Genomic DNA, 15267 nt, shown 5'->3' with positions numbered 1-15267 from the left:
ATGAGATAGAAGAACTTATGCTTTCTTAGTAAAGAACATAATTGAGTATTGTTCTCTATGAGACTTTTAAAGGTATTGATGCTCTATCTAGCACTGGTAAAGTGTACAAATCCACTAGGGAAGTGGATAGGACCATTTCATAAATATCTAAAGCAAAAGTGACTATAGGGAGTATGGTCTTGCTTTTATCTGTTTGAGCCATTTAATCATGTTTGGGATTGGAAATTCTATGGCAATGGTAAATTTCATCAGTACATACCATAAAAACCATAAGATATTCCATGTAAATTCCTTGTGGATATTAGTGATGGAGAATAGGGTCAGATATGAGAAATTAGGATGAATTCCTAATTCTCCTAAAGTGCAAGGTCCTGTTTTTTCAATAGCTTTTTCTCGGTATTGAAGCATTAGATGATAGAAGATGGCCACAGATGAAATTCAAATTTTCAAATGCCACGTTCTACTACAAGAATTTCCTTGAAAGTAGAATGGTAATTTTGCTCAAATGGTTTAAATTAGCCACTCTTATAACCACATATTTTTTTGTTGCCTAGAATTTCTTTAAGAAGGACAACAGAGTAGAATTCATTATTGGTGTTACTCTACAGAATTCACCTTCCTTTAGAAGGGATTTGTAATAGGGCCAGATTTGGAATTATTGCCTTAAGCTGTTGAACGGCTCGGGTTTGGATGTCGAAACAAATCGAAGGTTTTTTCTTTAGTATCTGGTAAAAGGGCTTTATAATCTCATTGAGATTTGGGACAAATTCAGAAACATAATTAATGATTCCCAAAAACTGTTGGATTTTCTTGTAAGATAAGTTCTGGAAACTCATGGAGGTAGATTGCCATGTGTGGTAGAGGAACATAGGTGCCTTTAGAGATTTTCATCCCTAGAAAATCAATTTCACTTGTTCCAAGTATCATTTTTTTTTTTTCCAGAAAGCATGATACCATGGTCTTTGACAATTTGATGAAACTATTGAAGAAGCTTCACATGCTTTGCTTCAGTTTCTAAAAAGATAAGGATATCATCAATATACACCAAAGCATTGTTGAAGAGTGGTTGAAAAACTCTTGTAATGGCTTTTTGAAATAAAGACGGAGCCGTTTTGAGACCGAATGACATTACTATCCATTGGTAGTGATGTCTAGGGATGCTAAAGGCTATTTTGTATCAGTCTTTTGGATGTACTCTGAGTTGCCAAAAACTTACCTTTAGATCAAATTTAGACAATATCTTAGCATTAGCAAGATTGGCAAAAAACAACTATTTATTAGATAGGGGAAACTTATCATCTTGGAGGAAAAAAAATCAATGGCTTATAATTTATGACCAATTGCATTTTTTCTTGGACTTGCTCTGGTCTCTTATTAACATTAAAAGCTGCACATGTCTACAAGGACTGTGTGGATTCAAACCATCAAAAGGATTCGATTACTTTCCAAAGTTTAGATAGAAAAAAATTATTAATTTTTAAATTTAGAGAGAGACATAATAAATTTTTAATTTTTAAAATTTTTTTCAAATAAAAATATTACTTTTGATTTTAATAATAAATTTTAATATATAAATAAATATTAAATTTTTTAAAATTTATAAGTGAGAATTTATCAATTTATTATACTATGGGTAGGATATAGTCCTTCGGCCGCAATTTTATTCATTAAAATTATTTATAATGATTTTGATCTTGGGAAATAATTACATAATGGAAAGTATTTTCTAAGATTCTTGTTAAAAAATATTATTAAATAATTATTTTATTTATATTATATACATATAATGTGATTAACATTTTAAATAATTACATCTGTTGAATTCTTACTATAATTTTCATAGTCATTTAATTCATCTTAAATAAATATTGAATGACGGCGTGAAAGACCGCATCCGCATGCCAGTTATGCCTAATTCAAAACACGCTATTTGACAGCGCGTGGAATATGACAGCCTACTAGCACATATACAACGCGAAGGTAACCAGAAACACAAGGCAAAGGAAAGAAACAGCCAGCTGACAACATCCTTAACAACAACAGCTCTTTAATTTAAACAAATACGCAACCCTATTTGACTCTTTCCATATTATCACAGCACACAACTCCACCACATTGCCTCTTTCTTTCACAGCCCGACTCCTTCAGCCACCTTTAACATTTCCCACATTTACATACATATGTAGACTCTTAGTTTTTATGCCAAACTTCGTGCTCTCTCTTCCTCGATAACTTAGCCGAACCCCTCTCTCTTTCTCTCGTCTTCTGCGTTTCTAAGCTGTCCCAACAAAAGCTGCTCTTTATTATTGTTTTTTTATTGGTAAAAAAGCTCAGAAGAAAGGTGGGATTTTTATTTTAAATTTTTTTGGAAAAAGTAATATGGGAAAGTACCAGCGGTATCCTAAGTTAAAGAAAGCTGAAGATGTACAAGTAGTTAAGCACTATGTGCCTGTTGAAGATGACGATGACGATGAAGAGTCTCGTGAGCTTGATTTCGTTTTTACACAAAGCAGTGGTTACTTCAACAAGAGAACCAGGCCTAAGCTTTTGTCTCTTCTCTTTATTTCTCTTCTTTCTTGCTGCTTTATTTTGGCTCCTCATCTCTTTAGCTCTTCCTCTCTCCTCTGTAAGTTGTTCCCTTTCTTCCACTTGAGTTTTCTTTTATTTTTGCTCTGTATTTTGTTTTATAATAAAAATTATTTATTTTCATAGAAACTTGTTTCTGCAGATTCATTTGTTGGGGATAACGAAAACCTTGTTCCTAATGTAAATGCTCCTTTTTGTGCTTCTACCTCCGATGGTTAGTTCTTTGTTCTCTATCTATCTTGTTTCTTCATCTCTATTTTTTCCTTCGTACTTTTTAATGGTTTAATGGACCACCATTTATTTACGGGAAAAAAGGATTGCTATAAGGCCATGTAAAATTTTGAGGTTCCATCTGGCTGCTGAGAACAAAGTTCTGAATGAGAATATGTCGAAAATGTTGGATTTTCATCTTACTATATTGTGGGAGGCCAAAAGCAACACAATATCTTAAACTAAAAAGTCCTTTTTGGTGTTATATTTAAATATATATTGGGCATTTAATCCCACAATAAAATTAATTGTGAAGGCCTTAACGTTTGATTATAGATAATCTTTTTTTTTTTTTTAATATATCCATTGTCTGATTGTTATTTTTTGGGATTGATTGCAGGAAATATTTGCTGTGACAGAAGTGGTTTTCGTTCTGATGTATGTATCATGAAAGGGGATGTGAGAACAGGCTCTGCTTCCTCTTCAGTCTTTCTCTACAAGTCAGGAAACTCCAATGGCTTAATCAATTATGTTTCAAGCATAGTTGAAGTGGAAGAGGAAATCCAACACGAAAAGATTAAGCCTTATACCCGGAAATGGGAAACAAATGTAATGGACACCATTGATGAATTAGACCTTATTTCCAAGAGAGAAAGTGCTGCAATTAACCATCATTGTGATGTTCAACATGATGTCCCAGCTGTGTTTTTCTCTACTGGAGGATATACCGGGAATGTGTATCATGAATTCAATGATGGGATTTTGCCATTGTATATCACTTCTCAACATTTGAAGAAGAAGGTCGTGTTTGTCATCCTTGAATACCATGAGTGGTGGATTTTGAAGTATGGTGATATTCTTTCACATCTTTCGGATTATCCTGCAATAGATTTTACTGGAGACAAGAGGACTCATTGCTTCCCTGAGGCAATTGTTGGTCTCAGAATACATGATGAGCTTACTGTGGATCCTTCGTTGATGCAAGGAAACAAGACCATAGTTGATTTTAGAAATATTTTAGGCAGAGCTTACTGGCCGAGAATCAAAGGATTGATTCAGGATGAGAAACGAAAAGCTGAAGAAAAACTAAGGGAGAAACTTGCTTTGTCTCCGTCATTAAAAGCCTCATCAGAGATTATAAGAAATGTGAGAAAAAATCTATTGAAGAAACCAAACTTGGTTGTTTTATCTAGAAATGGGTCTCGAGCAATAACTAATGAGAATTTGATGGTCAAAACGGCTGAGGAAATTGGCTTTCGTGTTGAAGTTGTGAGGCCTGGTCGGACTACAGAATTGGCAAAAATTTATCGGGCACTTAACTCAAGTGATGTGATGGTTGGAGTCCATGGTGCAGCCATGACACATTTTCTATTCATGAGGCCTGGCTCTGTGTTTATTCAGGTCATTCCCCTTGGAACTGATTGGGCAGCCGAGGCATATTATGGTGAACCAGCAAGGAAACTTGGTTTGAAGTATATCGGCTACCCCATTCTTCCCATAGAAAGCTCATTGTATGACAAATATGATAAAAATGATCCTGTTCTTCGAGAGCCAATGAGTGTAAACAGTAAGGGCTGGCAATACACCAAGGCAATCTATCTTGACGGCCAAAATGTGAGACTAAACCTCAACAGATTCCGGAAGCGGTTGGTTCGTGCTTATGATTATTCCATCAAAAGAATCAACCGAGACGTTCATCGTCAGTCCCAGTAAACCCGAATGTTCTTGCTAGCATTTCTTTGTTAATTTAATTGATAACAATATATATATATATATATATTTTTTGTGAAAAATTAGTGAATTCATTCTGTGTTTTGTACATTGAGCAGGAAAAAGAAAGGTTTTCATTTTGGTAAATACTAGGAATGTTCGGAGCAGCCACAGTCTGTAACTTGTAAAAATTTCACATGTAATGAATAAAGAAACCTTTTTCAAGTGTCCACAATAGATGCTTCATGCAATTTTGTATGTGTATTTGTTAAACTAGAGATTAATATCTTTGTCTGTGACATAATGAGGTATCATTGATAAGTATGTTAATGAAAATTCAGAAATGGGGTTGATAGTCCTCTAGTTTTCCTTGTTTTCTCTTCATTGATTCAGCATTTTCTCAATTTAATTCAAGAATAGGTTGCTGAAGTTCTATGTTTACAATGTTAGCGTTTATAGAAGTAAAACTTGTCATTCATTCTTCTGAATTGTGGAATTATATGTTGAAATCATTTCATTGTTTGAATTGTTTTGCCTTCTATAGGTAAATCCTTCTTCCACTCTGGAGAAGATTTTAAAATACAATTCTCTGACCTCTGCTAGTTTTAGTAGCCATAGCGGATAAATCTCTGTGGTCCCACAATGGTTATCATTGGATGGAAGAGATGGTCATTTTCCATGTGACATTGTTTGTTACGTTGTTGCCAGATGCCTAGTTAAAGTCCATGTCAGCTTGCTAGAGATTTAGTTTATGTAATCTTCACGTCAGCTTGCAAGAGACTCAATCTAGTCTTGTTTGTTATTTTGCCGTTAGGCCAAAGGACTAATTCCCACCCAAAGTTTGTAGATTTTTTAAGTTTTTATATTTTAATTATGAAATTTTTATTTATTCACCCATAGATAGTTAAAATTAATGAAACTCTAACCCCTTAAAATTTTATCTCCTTTTCTTTTATTAAACATTAAAAACTAACAATTTTTTCTTAGATTAAGTTTTAAAAAACAATATTTTCTCATCTAAGGTTTAATTTTCAATTTTCGATGACATCTCTGATAGCCTCTCCTTGACACGTCCTTTTCCTCTTGCGGTGTGTCTCATGTCATCTCTCCTTTCTTTGGTTGACTATTCAAGCCAGAAAGAAGAAGAACTTTGTTAGAAAGATGAAGAACTTTGTCGAGAAAGATGAAGCTTTTTTGTCTTTCCTAATGAAGACAAGGAATCTCGTCTTCATCTAGGAAGATAGTAGTCTTCCTAGAAGCAAATGTCTTCATCTGAGAAGACAATCGTCTTCCTAGATGAAGACAAGATTAATGACAATCTCGTCTTCATTTAGGAAGATGATTTCTCTTCCTAGATGAGCGATGCACGATTGTTGGAGGGAGAAGAGATGCTAAAGCAAACCACCTGAGAAAGAGAAACCATCAAGAGGGAGAAATCGTTGGAGATAACGTTAGAGGAAGTGGCTAGATATTGAAGTTAGACCCTAAGGGGGAAAGTGATTTTTTAAAACTTGGTTTAGGGAAAAAATTGTTACTTTTTAGGGTTTAAGGGGCAGGAAAAGAGATAAAATTTTAGTTTATTTTTAATATTATAGATAAAGTAATAATTTTGCCGTTAAAACTAACAGACTTAATAGTTCATGTGTGAGTAAATGAGATTTTCAAAGTCAAAGGATGAAAATTTCGGAAAACAACATTATTTAGGTGGGAATTTGTCCTTTGGCCTTGTTGTTAACATATTTCATGAGAATTCCTTTTGTAAATCATCTTCCTAGGAGAATAGCATAGCTATCTCTTGAATGGAAAATTGTTCTTTAATCTTTGTCTTTGTAAGCCTATTTATAGAACGAAATTCTTTGAATAAAGGCATTGAATATTTCCCCTTGTTTAACATTGCTCTTGCAATTGTAAGCCCTCCATATCCTTTCACTACAACTCGCCAGCTTGTGGTCATGGTTAGACCAACATTTTTTACTGTAACATTTTGGTATTAGAGCATGATATGGTTAATGATCTACAACTTCTTTGCTTGAACAATAAGTTGAAAGTGTAAGTGATGGACATGAAAGAATGTTATGACAAAATGCAAAGACAATTCAGAGATAGACACAATTAACATGCTACAACATCAAACAATAATTATTCTTCAATTACGATGAGCACGAAACATGACTTCACTTAGTTGATAGTGTTAGAATAGTGTCCTAGAGTCAATAATCGTCGATATACTTTTATGTATTTGTAATCAATATTTATAATTAATGATATATGACATTTCATTATCATATATTGTTTATGCAATTAGATAATTATCTTTAAAATGGCTAAATTGTGACAAGAGCTTTAGTGCATGGCAATTGATCGTAAGCACCTTATGTTCACATTAGTGGATTATTTTGAAAACATTTGTAGCTATGATATTACCATGACTAAGGATACAAGTAATAGCGATAGAACTATCATAATGTTAAATGATCTTATCGAAAGATAATAATTGATCTCACTTATTAAAGTTTTTCATTGACGACTTGGTGTTACTTATGGATACATGTTATAGACGTGTCCACCAAACATACTCATAAAAAAGATTCCATATGGATGGTTATTTTAGTATCTATAGAATAAATCCTCTTAGTGAATAAAGGTACATGTGATCTTTAGACTTGAAGTCACTAAACTATCTTGTACAAGGAATAGTATGGTTTGACACTAGTTTGACATAATCCTTATAGAAGGTTTCCAGAAAGGTGGTGATTGGCCATATCAAGATATATATAAAGGCTATGATAGATCAACAAAGGATTTATCACTCCTGAGCAAAGAAGTTGATATTCAGATAGGTATACTAATGGATGGCAACAACCACTTGAATCTGTAGTCATAGTAAGACTAAGTTGGTGCTCAATCCAATATTGTCTAGTTATTGATAGAAGTCAATCCATATGTATTGAAGGTTCCTTAAAAAAGACACTTAATTTATACCACAACCTTAAAGAAATATTATATGACAAAAAGATCATATTTGTAACACCTAGAAGTATGCACAAGGCTATTTAAGTCTTTACATTTAATTTTAGTTTGATTATGCATTATTGAAGAGTAGAATGGTTATTTCATGTGAAATTGCTTATGTGTAAGGATGAATGACCATGCATGATTAAGAGGATTCCTATTCATTTATTCGTCGAATTCAAGATTAGATAAATATCAATTTTTCCATGATTTCAGGACATGCCTTAGTTGGGTAACGGAAGGGATGATCGTTCATGAGGAATGAACAATTGTTCATATGGTTATATTTGTAAAATTAAAGGAGGCATTTGTGCGTTTGGTTGATTTTACTTACTTTTGCAAACTAAAGCCAAACAATGAATTAGAAGGACTTTGAGCACAATCAAAAAGTGGCAAAGGAGGGTTGGATCACCAGGAATCACCACACCACACAAAGATTTAGCATTCTTTGAAAGACAAGTAAATATGATGTCTTTTTTTTGGTTAAAGTCCAATTGTTAGCTATTGAACATGGCCTGTTATTGCATGATTTTGATATTTACCTATTGAATATGATGAATAGAGCATGAAATTATGTTATGTGAAATGGATTAAGTGGTTAGAACAATCCATATATTGAGTAAAGTATATAAAGATATTCACTTTATGATGATTTGATTCTTTGAGAACTTTGTGGTAGATTTGATTGCTAAAAATATGTTTCTAATGCTTAAGAATTTGCTATTACATGATTTGGTCTTAATAAATTGTTGTTATATGGTCAAAATTGGTACAAACAAATAGGTTGTGTTATTCTAGAAGTTGATGAATAGTTGGTTATGTGTGTATGGACATTTTTTCATCTTTTAGGAGGAAGAACATCTCTCATTCATGAGATGCACATTTGTTTTAGGGTTTAACCTTGAAAGGTCATTCGGTATAGTACGAATACCTATTCATGGTGTCTAAGGATGAACGATGAGGTTTAAAAAAGAACCAATATTAGTTAAAGATAAGAAGACGACGTTAGTCAAAAGGATGATGAACGCCCATTCTTCACAAAAACAAATGCTTGTGCATAGGCATAGGAGATGCAAGGTAAGCCAGGGCTATTAACGCCTGTTCATATAGAGCAAAAAGGCTATTTTATCCCTATACTATATGATGAAGTCGGGATAGAGTTAAAAAGGCCCATAAAAGACTAAATTAAGATAACTAGCTAATCAAATATATTTGACTATGTGAAAGACGACACAGAACCTGATCAGAGCAAATTTAGGTCAAAAATAAAGAAAGTTGAGGAAAGTCATGTACATCAAGATAGCTACTAACTGTGTGTAAAAGTGGTGTTATATGTGAAAGCAATAAGACTGTATAAAAGATATACATGAGATGTCAAGATGTATTACCACTTATTTTAGTTCAGTTCGGGTATGTATGTTAAGGGATAGTGGCATCAGTTAGTTTCCTCTTGTGGTCAGTAGGATGCATCATATACGTGCTCGTGGTAAGAGCCATCTCAAAATGGTAATCTAGTTAGCAATCTCATAACTATGCATATATGGTAAGGGATAAATTATGATCAATTTTCCCATGTGACTAAGGTATCATAATTTGTTAGTTTAAAGTTTGGCAATTATTGTGTGCAAGGCACATTGATGATAGACATATGAGATATCAATTACTTCTATAAAGGTATCAAATATGTCGATGATTAGCTTAGACGTTAATCTTCTAAGATGACACTGTCCATGTAGTTAGGGCACGAGAGACAGATAGACATAAAAGGATGTTGGAAAACATCTGATAGTATCACATAGTGAGATAATAATAAAACACTAGACTATGAGATATTATGTGTAAAGTCCCATGTGGTCACCTACTTACTAAATGTTTTTCAATCATGTGTTTCATTTCGTGGTTTTGTAAATAGAGGTGAGTTGTAAAACATATGAGGGAGCAAACAGTCTAACTTAAGCATTTGCATAAAGCTAAAGGGCATTTCAGTCATTTTTAAATCTTTATGAGTTTTATATTTATGATATATTTTGAGTTTGTATTTTCAGTTATGCATATTTCATTATTTGGATGAAATAATAAAATGTGCATAACCGTTTATATGTTGACTAATACATAATTTCATATGTTGACTAGTGTGTGCATTGTTCGTTTTTATATATACTAGTGATGTACTTTTATTGATGAAATAAAGTAATAATGTCTACTACTCCATAGACATTGCTTTTAATAGGTGGTTAAGAAATAATGCTAATTATACACCCTAAAAAGTGTGTTAAATCTATATATACAAACACTTTTAATTATATAATTAGATATATAAATAATGTATTATTATATAATTGAATTATTTTTAATTAATAATAAAATCATTTTCTCATCCTCATTCTAATGAGAGTAAGATTAATGAAATCAGAAACCACAAGGAGTCTTTTGGATGGAATTAGTTGCCACTCATTTGTGTGTATCTATGGATTTATGGTAAAATAGATCCAAGTGAAGAAAGTTTCATCAATTATATGACAAAAATAATCCAATCAAGTTTAAAATCTGTTGAGATGAATAAACGAATTTCCAAGACTAAGTATGGCCTGTATTAGTTATTTTTCCAATAGAAGATGCCCATTAACTACATACTTGTATTCTTTGTTTTATCTTCTACAAGATGTTATAATCTATTTTCAAATATACAATTATGGTTGCTTTAAAAGCTGTAAAAGGAAAAAAAAAAACTATTACATTGTAAAATACACTATAGTTTTGAAAAAACTTCATAAAAAAATAAAGGAGAAATTTTTTAAAAGTAGGTTTTTGATAGGATCCAAAATCTGCCAATACACTATAAAGTTGATTTTGGTATAAGTCAAGTTAAATCGATTCAACTTAGATTTCAATTCTTATTTTTAAGAATTATCACCTTTTTTTTTTTATGATGTTCCTAAAACCACATAACCCTAATGCCTTCAGAGCAAGGCTGAAGGACTTATTCCCAACCAAAGTATGATATTTTCCTAATTCTCATCCTTTAACTTCAAAAATCCTAATTACCCATCCATAAACGGTTAAAGTTAATGAAACCTTACCCCCAAAATTCTATGTCATTTTCCCCCATAAACCTTAAAAAATAATCATTTCAACCTTAGGCTAAATTTTAAAAAATAATATTTTCCCCTTAAGGTTTAGTTTTCAACTTCTGATGCATCTCCAACCCCATCGCCAATGACCTCTCCCTCCCAACTCTTCCTCTTCCTCTGAAGATCTCTTTCCTCTCACCTAGACTTCTGGCCAATGTCGATTAAAGCCAGAAAGATGAATGGGTTTATTGGGAAGACTGATGAGTGAGTATTTTCATATATGCATTTCTCTTGCATTTGATCTTTTTAGAGTAATTTATACCCTATTGTGTTAGTTTATGTTTATTTTTATGGTGAAGGCATGGATGGATAGGTTAGAATGAATTGAGCTTTTAATTAGAAAATTCCAATATTTTAGTGATTTCAATCTTTTGTGCTTCTTGTAGGTATTTAACCAACTTAGAGTTCCAGAATAAGGAAAAGGCCCTTAGAGTTCCAGAATAAGGAAAAGACCCTTAGAGTTCCAAAATAAGGAAAAGACCCTTAGAGTTTTTGTAGAGGACATCTTGAGCTTTCCTAAATGGTATTATAGGCTAAAATCTAAGTTCGTTTGGGTTACTAAATGTTGTTTCAAAGGCAAATATGAAAAGTTGGTTTGTATCCTAATCAGAGTAGGATTTCTATCTAAACATTATATCTTTAAAAGGGTGTATTCGAGGCTTCTGATGTCTAATTGAGGTTATTCAAAAGCCCAATTTCATCTACACATTCTAAGCTAGAATTCGTATGAAGGTCAAAGTCCAAAAAGATCATTTTCCTATTCAAAACTGGACTAGGAGTTATTGTTGGAATCTAAGAGCCCTAATCCTTAGCCAAATTGGATTATTTTTATATGACCCACATAAAAACTTGGTCCAACTTCAAGAGGGAGTCGAATATAGGTCTAAAAGGTTAGAAATACGTGTGCCTTAGTTGGAATTTTATATGCCCTAATTTTAGAAGTTGATTGGGCAACTCTTGTACGTTTCTTTTGACTTATAAATATAACTTTTAGGCTGCTAGGTTAAAGGGAAGGGAAAGAACATAGTTTTTATTTTCTTTTGTGCTTTTCATTCCATAATGTCTGGCTAAGTTCTTTAGCTTGATTCAAGGGAACTTCATTCTAATTATCAAAATTTTGAGACTCTATTCGTAATCTTATTTACTTTTCTATTTAAATATCTATGTTTCTTTATTTTACATGTTAATGATTGCATGATTTACTTAATTAAGAAGCCTATTAATTGATTGAAATTTGTGGTTTATAGCTAAACTGAATTCATAATTGTTACAATGTTCAGTTGGACTAGCAATTAAACAAAAATAATTATGATCCGAGTTTTTGGTGCTCGTTTAAAAGAGACATAGAGTGAATTAAATAATCTAATGCTTATTCAGTTTTTATTCATCTTTAACTCCTTCCTGGTTCGTAATGTTATCAATAAGTTCATAAGGATTGCTTCATACCAATTGGTTTATTGATCAAAATTAATTTGTGTGTTGCGCTCAAATTAACAAAATTAAGGAAGGTACAAACTATTTGACTTTTGGTAATCTAGGGTTAAATATTTGAATAAAGAATAAAATTTATATATTAAAGGTCAATGATCAGTTTGCAACCGTGGTAATTTTCCTCAAATCGAGATTGTCGTTGATTGAATTTTTATTACTCAATTCATTTTTTTAGAAATTTTTTTCTTATCTATCAATTTACAGAAGTAAACCCCTCTTCCTTTTTCATTAGTTATTTGTGATATTAATTAGATAATTTGATTAATTAGTCCATGTGGATCGACCTTTACTTGTTGTTACTACTAATTGTAAGTAGAAAATTTTAATTTTTGGTTGCTCTCAATATGTATCAAAATTTTAGAACCGATGTTGGGGACTAGTTATAATCAGATTTGGTGTTTTCATTATTTTTATTGCTTCATTTAGTGATTGATAATATTACTGTCATGTTTGCCTATATGAGTGAAGTTTTAAGTATGTAGGTTATAGTTCCAGTGGACTACAAAATTTATGGTGGAATTAGAAGTACTGCGAATACTTGTTTTGAAGGAAACAACATTATACATAAGATTAGTTAATGCATCAAGGATTCACCAACCCAACCCTTACGAGGCCAAAAAATGACATTTGATAGGGGTTTTAGCCACTTTTATGTTTCTAGTCGTAGATTTTTAATTTTTTTTTGTTTAGTTGGTTTTCATTCTTTATTAATTATTTATGTGAGATTTAGTTTATGACTAGATCCTCTCATCATGGTGACTTAAATTTTGATCTGAAGATTAAACGAACTGTGTGTAAGTTAAGGAGAAAGGCTAATTAGAATCAAGAGCAAATGTTGCTTGGTATCCAATAACTCAACTAGTGATTCTAAAGTAGAAGATATGGCTGCAAATAACAAGACTTTTGGTTACTTCTAATTTAAATCAACAGTCTTTGTGTATTGAGTACCCTAATTTAGATGTTGCTTTTGAATTAAAATCTAGACTGATTCATCTTTTAAGCGAATGTCATGGTTTTGTAGGAGAAGATCCTCATAAACACCTTAAGGAGTTCCATGTTATATGTTTTATTATGAAACCAACCGGTGTGATGGAAGAATAGATAAAGCTACGGGCTTTTCCTTTTTTCCTTAAATGAATTTGCAAAGGATTGGCACTATCAATACGTGGAATGAATTGAATAAGTAGTTTCTGGAGAAATACTTTCTTGCTTCAAGAGTTGCAAACATCAAAACAGAGATATATAGCATTCGACAAAATAATGGTAAGACTTTATATGAATATTAAGAGCACTTTAAGATGTTATGCATGAACTGCCCACATCATCAAATTCCTTATCAACTCCTAATCCAATATTTTTATGAGGGTTTGTTACCAATGGATAGGAGTATGATTGATGTTATTAGTGAAAGAACATTAGTGAATAAAACTTTGGAGGCTACGAAGAATTTGATTTCCAATAAAGCAGCCAATTTGTAACAATTTCGGATAAGGATGGATCATACATTAAAGAAAGTTAATGAGGTAAATACATCGAACCTTGAATGGAAAATTTCTAATTTAACCTCTTTGGCGAGACCAATGGTTGTAGAAAATATGCAAACAGTTAAAATGTGTGATATTTGTTCGGTTATTGATCATGTTATAGACATATGTCTAACTTTACAAGAAGAATAGCTAGTCCAACAAGCCAACGCCATTGGAGGATTTCCAAGGTAGCCCCAATGAAAATATAATCCGTATTCCAATTCCTACAACCTAAGTTAGTGAGATCACCTTAATTTGAGCTATGAGAATCCAATTGCTCAAAATCAATACCAACCCCCATACCAATTGAGGTAGCAATCAACCCAGTCTTCAAATATGTCACTTGAGGATATTGTTAAGGTGCTAACTAACAATACACAATAGTTTCAGCATGAGACAAGAAACAGTATTCAGAATATGGAGAAACAAATTGGTCAGCTAGCAACATCAATGAGTAAGCTTGAGGCTCAATAGTCTAGGAAATTGCTTTCTCAAATAGTAATGAACCCAATACAGGAATCGAAAGCCATAACATTGAGAAGTGGAAAAGAAATCAAAAATTCCAATCAAAACACTCTAGTTTCGACCGAGAAAAGACAAATGGAAAAGGAGGTAAAAATTACTTCTAAAAATTCTCCCAAGGTAAGTTATTAACTAGTTGTGCAAAATTCTACTAATTTTGTTCCTCTTTCTTTTCCTAGTACACTATCTAAATCTAAAAAGGAAGAACAAGAAAAGAATATCCTTCAGACTTTTCAGAAGGTAGAAGTGAACATTCCTTTATTGGATGTCATTAAGCAAGTCTCAAAGTATACCAAATTTCTTAAGGAGTTGTGTACTACAAAAAGGAGGTTGAAAGGTGATGAGAAGATCAGTGTAGAGGAGAATGTGTCAACAATAATTCATCATAAATTACCCCCAAAATGCAAAGATCTAGGTACGTTTACAATTCCATGTGTGATTGGTAATTCTAGGTTTGAGCGTGCCATGTTACATTTAGAAGCATCTATCAATGCCATGTCATATTCAATTTATACATCCTTGAGTTAAGGTCCTTTAAAAGAAACTGTTGTAATTATTTAATTAGTTGATCATTTTAATGCATACCTTGAGAGTGTGGTTAAGGATGTTTTAGTGCAGGACAATGACCAGATTTGTCCTGTTGATTTTTACATTTTGAATATGAAGGATGATACTTCTCTGAATCCAACCCTAATTTTGCTAGAAAGGCTTTTTCTCAAAACAACAAGGATAAAGATTGATGTTCATGATAATACCTTTACCATGGAGTTTAATGGGGAGATTGTGAAATTTAATATATTTGAGACCATAAGGTAACCTAATGATATTCAATTCGCACTTTCAATTGATGTGATTGATGTTTTGGTACATGATGTGTTTAAGGTAAGTAACATGGATGAGTTAAAAGTAGTGATCAGTAGGGGCATAAAGGAAACAAAGGCAACCTTGGAGCTAAGTGCAGAAATCTTGGAGATGATAATGGCTTTACAGTTTTTACCGTCGATGCCAAAAAGTTATTAAGTTAAAAATTTGTGTTTACCACTTATACAAAATTGCTTCCTTCTGTTGTACACGTACCA

At 32.4% G+C, this 15267-nt stretch overlaps 1 protein-coding gene and 1 non-coding gene across 2 annotated transcripts; one reads left to right on the top strand and one right to left on the bottom strand.

The window, feature by feature from the left end:
* The first annotated feature begins 2058 nt into the window (after positions 1-2058).
* On the top strand, positions 2059-4743 carry LOC123197468 (xylan glycosyltransferase MUCI21-like). The gene is made up of 3 exons (XM_044611787.1): positions 2059-2626; positions 2729-2800; positions 3197-4743. Exons 1-3 carry the CDS (start codon positions 2380-2382, stop codon positions 4507-4509), a joined length of 1632 nt encoding a protein of 543 aa, XP_044467722.1. The 5' UTR covers positions 2059-2379; the 3' UTR covers positions 4510-4743.
* An 8620-nt stretch (positions 4744-13363) lies between these two features.
* Positions 13364-13470, bottom strand: LOC123198442. Its single transcript, XR_006498024.1, has one exon. It is a non-coding gene; the product is annotated as a small nucleolar RNA R71 (small nucleolar RNA).
* Positions 13471-15267: the final 1797 nt, after the last annotated feature.

Source organism: Mangifera indica, chromosome 15, assembly GCF_011075055.1.
Source record: "Mangifera indica cultivar Alphonso chromosome 15, CATAS_Mindica_2.1, whole genome shotgun sequence".
Lineage (NCBI taxonomy): Eukaryota > Viridiplantae > Streptophyta > Magnoliopsida > Sapindales > Anacardiaceae > Mangifera > Mangifera indica.
This window is presented reverse-complemented; position numbering and strand designations above follow the sequence as displayed.

What these genes read in the sequence shown, in the direction of transcription:
- LOC123197468 (XM_044611787.1), top strand. Translation starts at nt 2,380, where the DNA reads ATGGGAAAGTACCAGCGGTATCCTAAGTTAAAGAAAGCTGAAGATGTA. An exon ending in TAGCTCTTCCTCTCTCCTCT is followed by an intron (nt 2,627 to 2,728) that starts GTAAGTTGTTCC and finishes TTGTTTCTGCAG; the next exon opens with ATTCATTTGTTGGGGATAAC. An exon ending in TTGTGCTTCTACCTCCGATG is followed by an intron (nt 2,801 to 3,196) that starts GTTAGTTCTTTG and finishes GATTGATTGCAG; the next exon opens with GAAATATTTGCTGTGACAGA.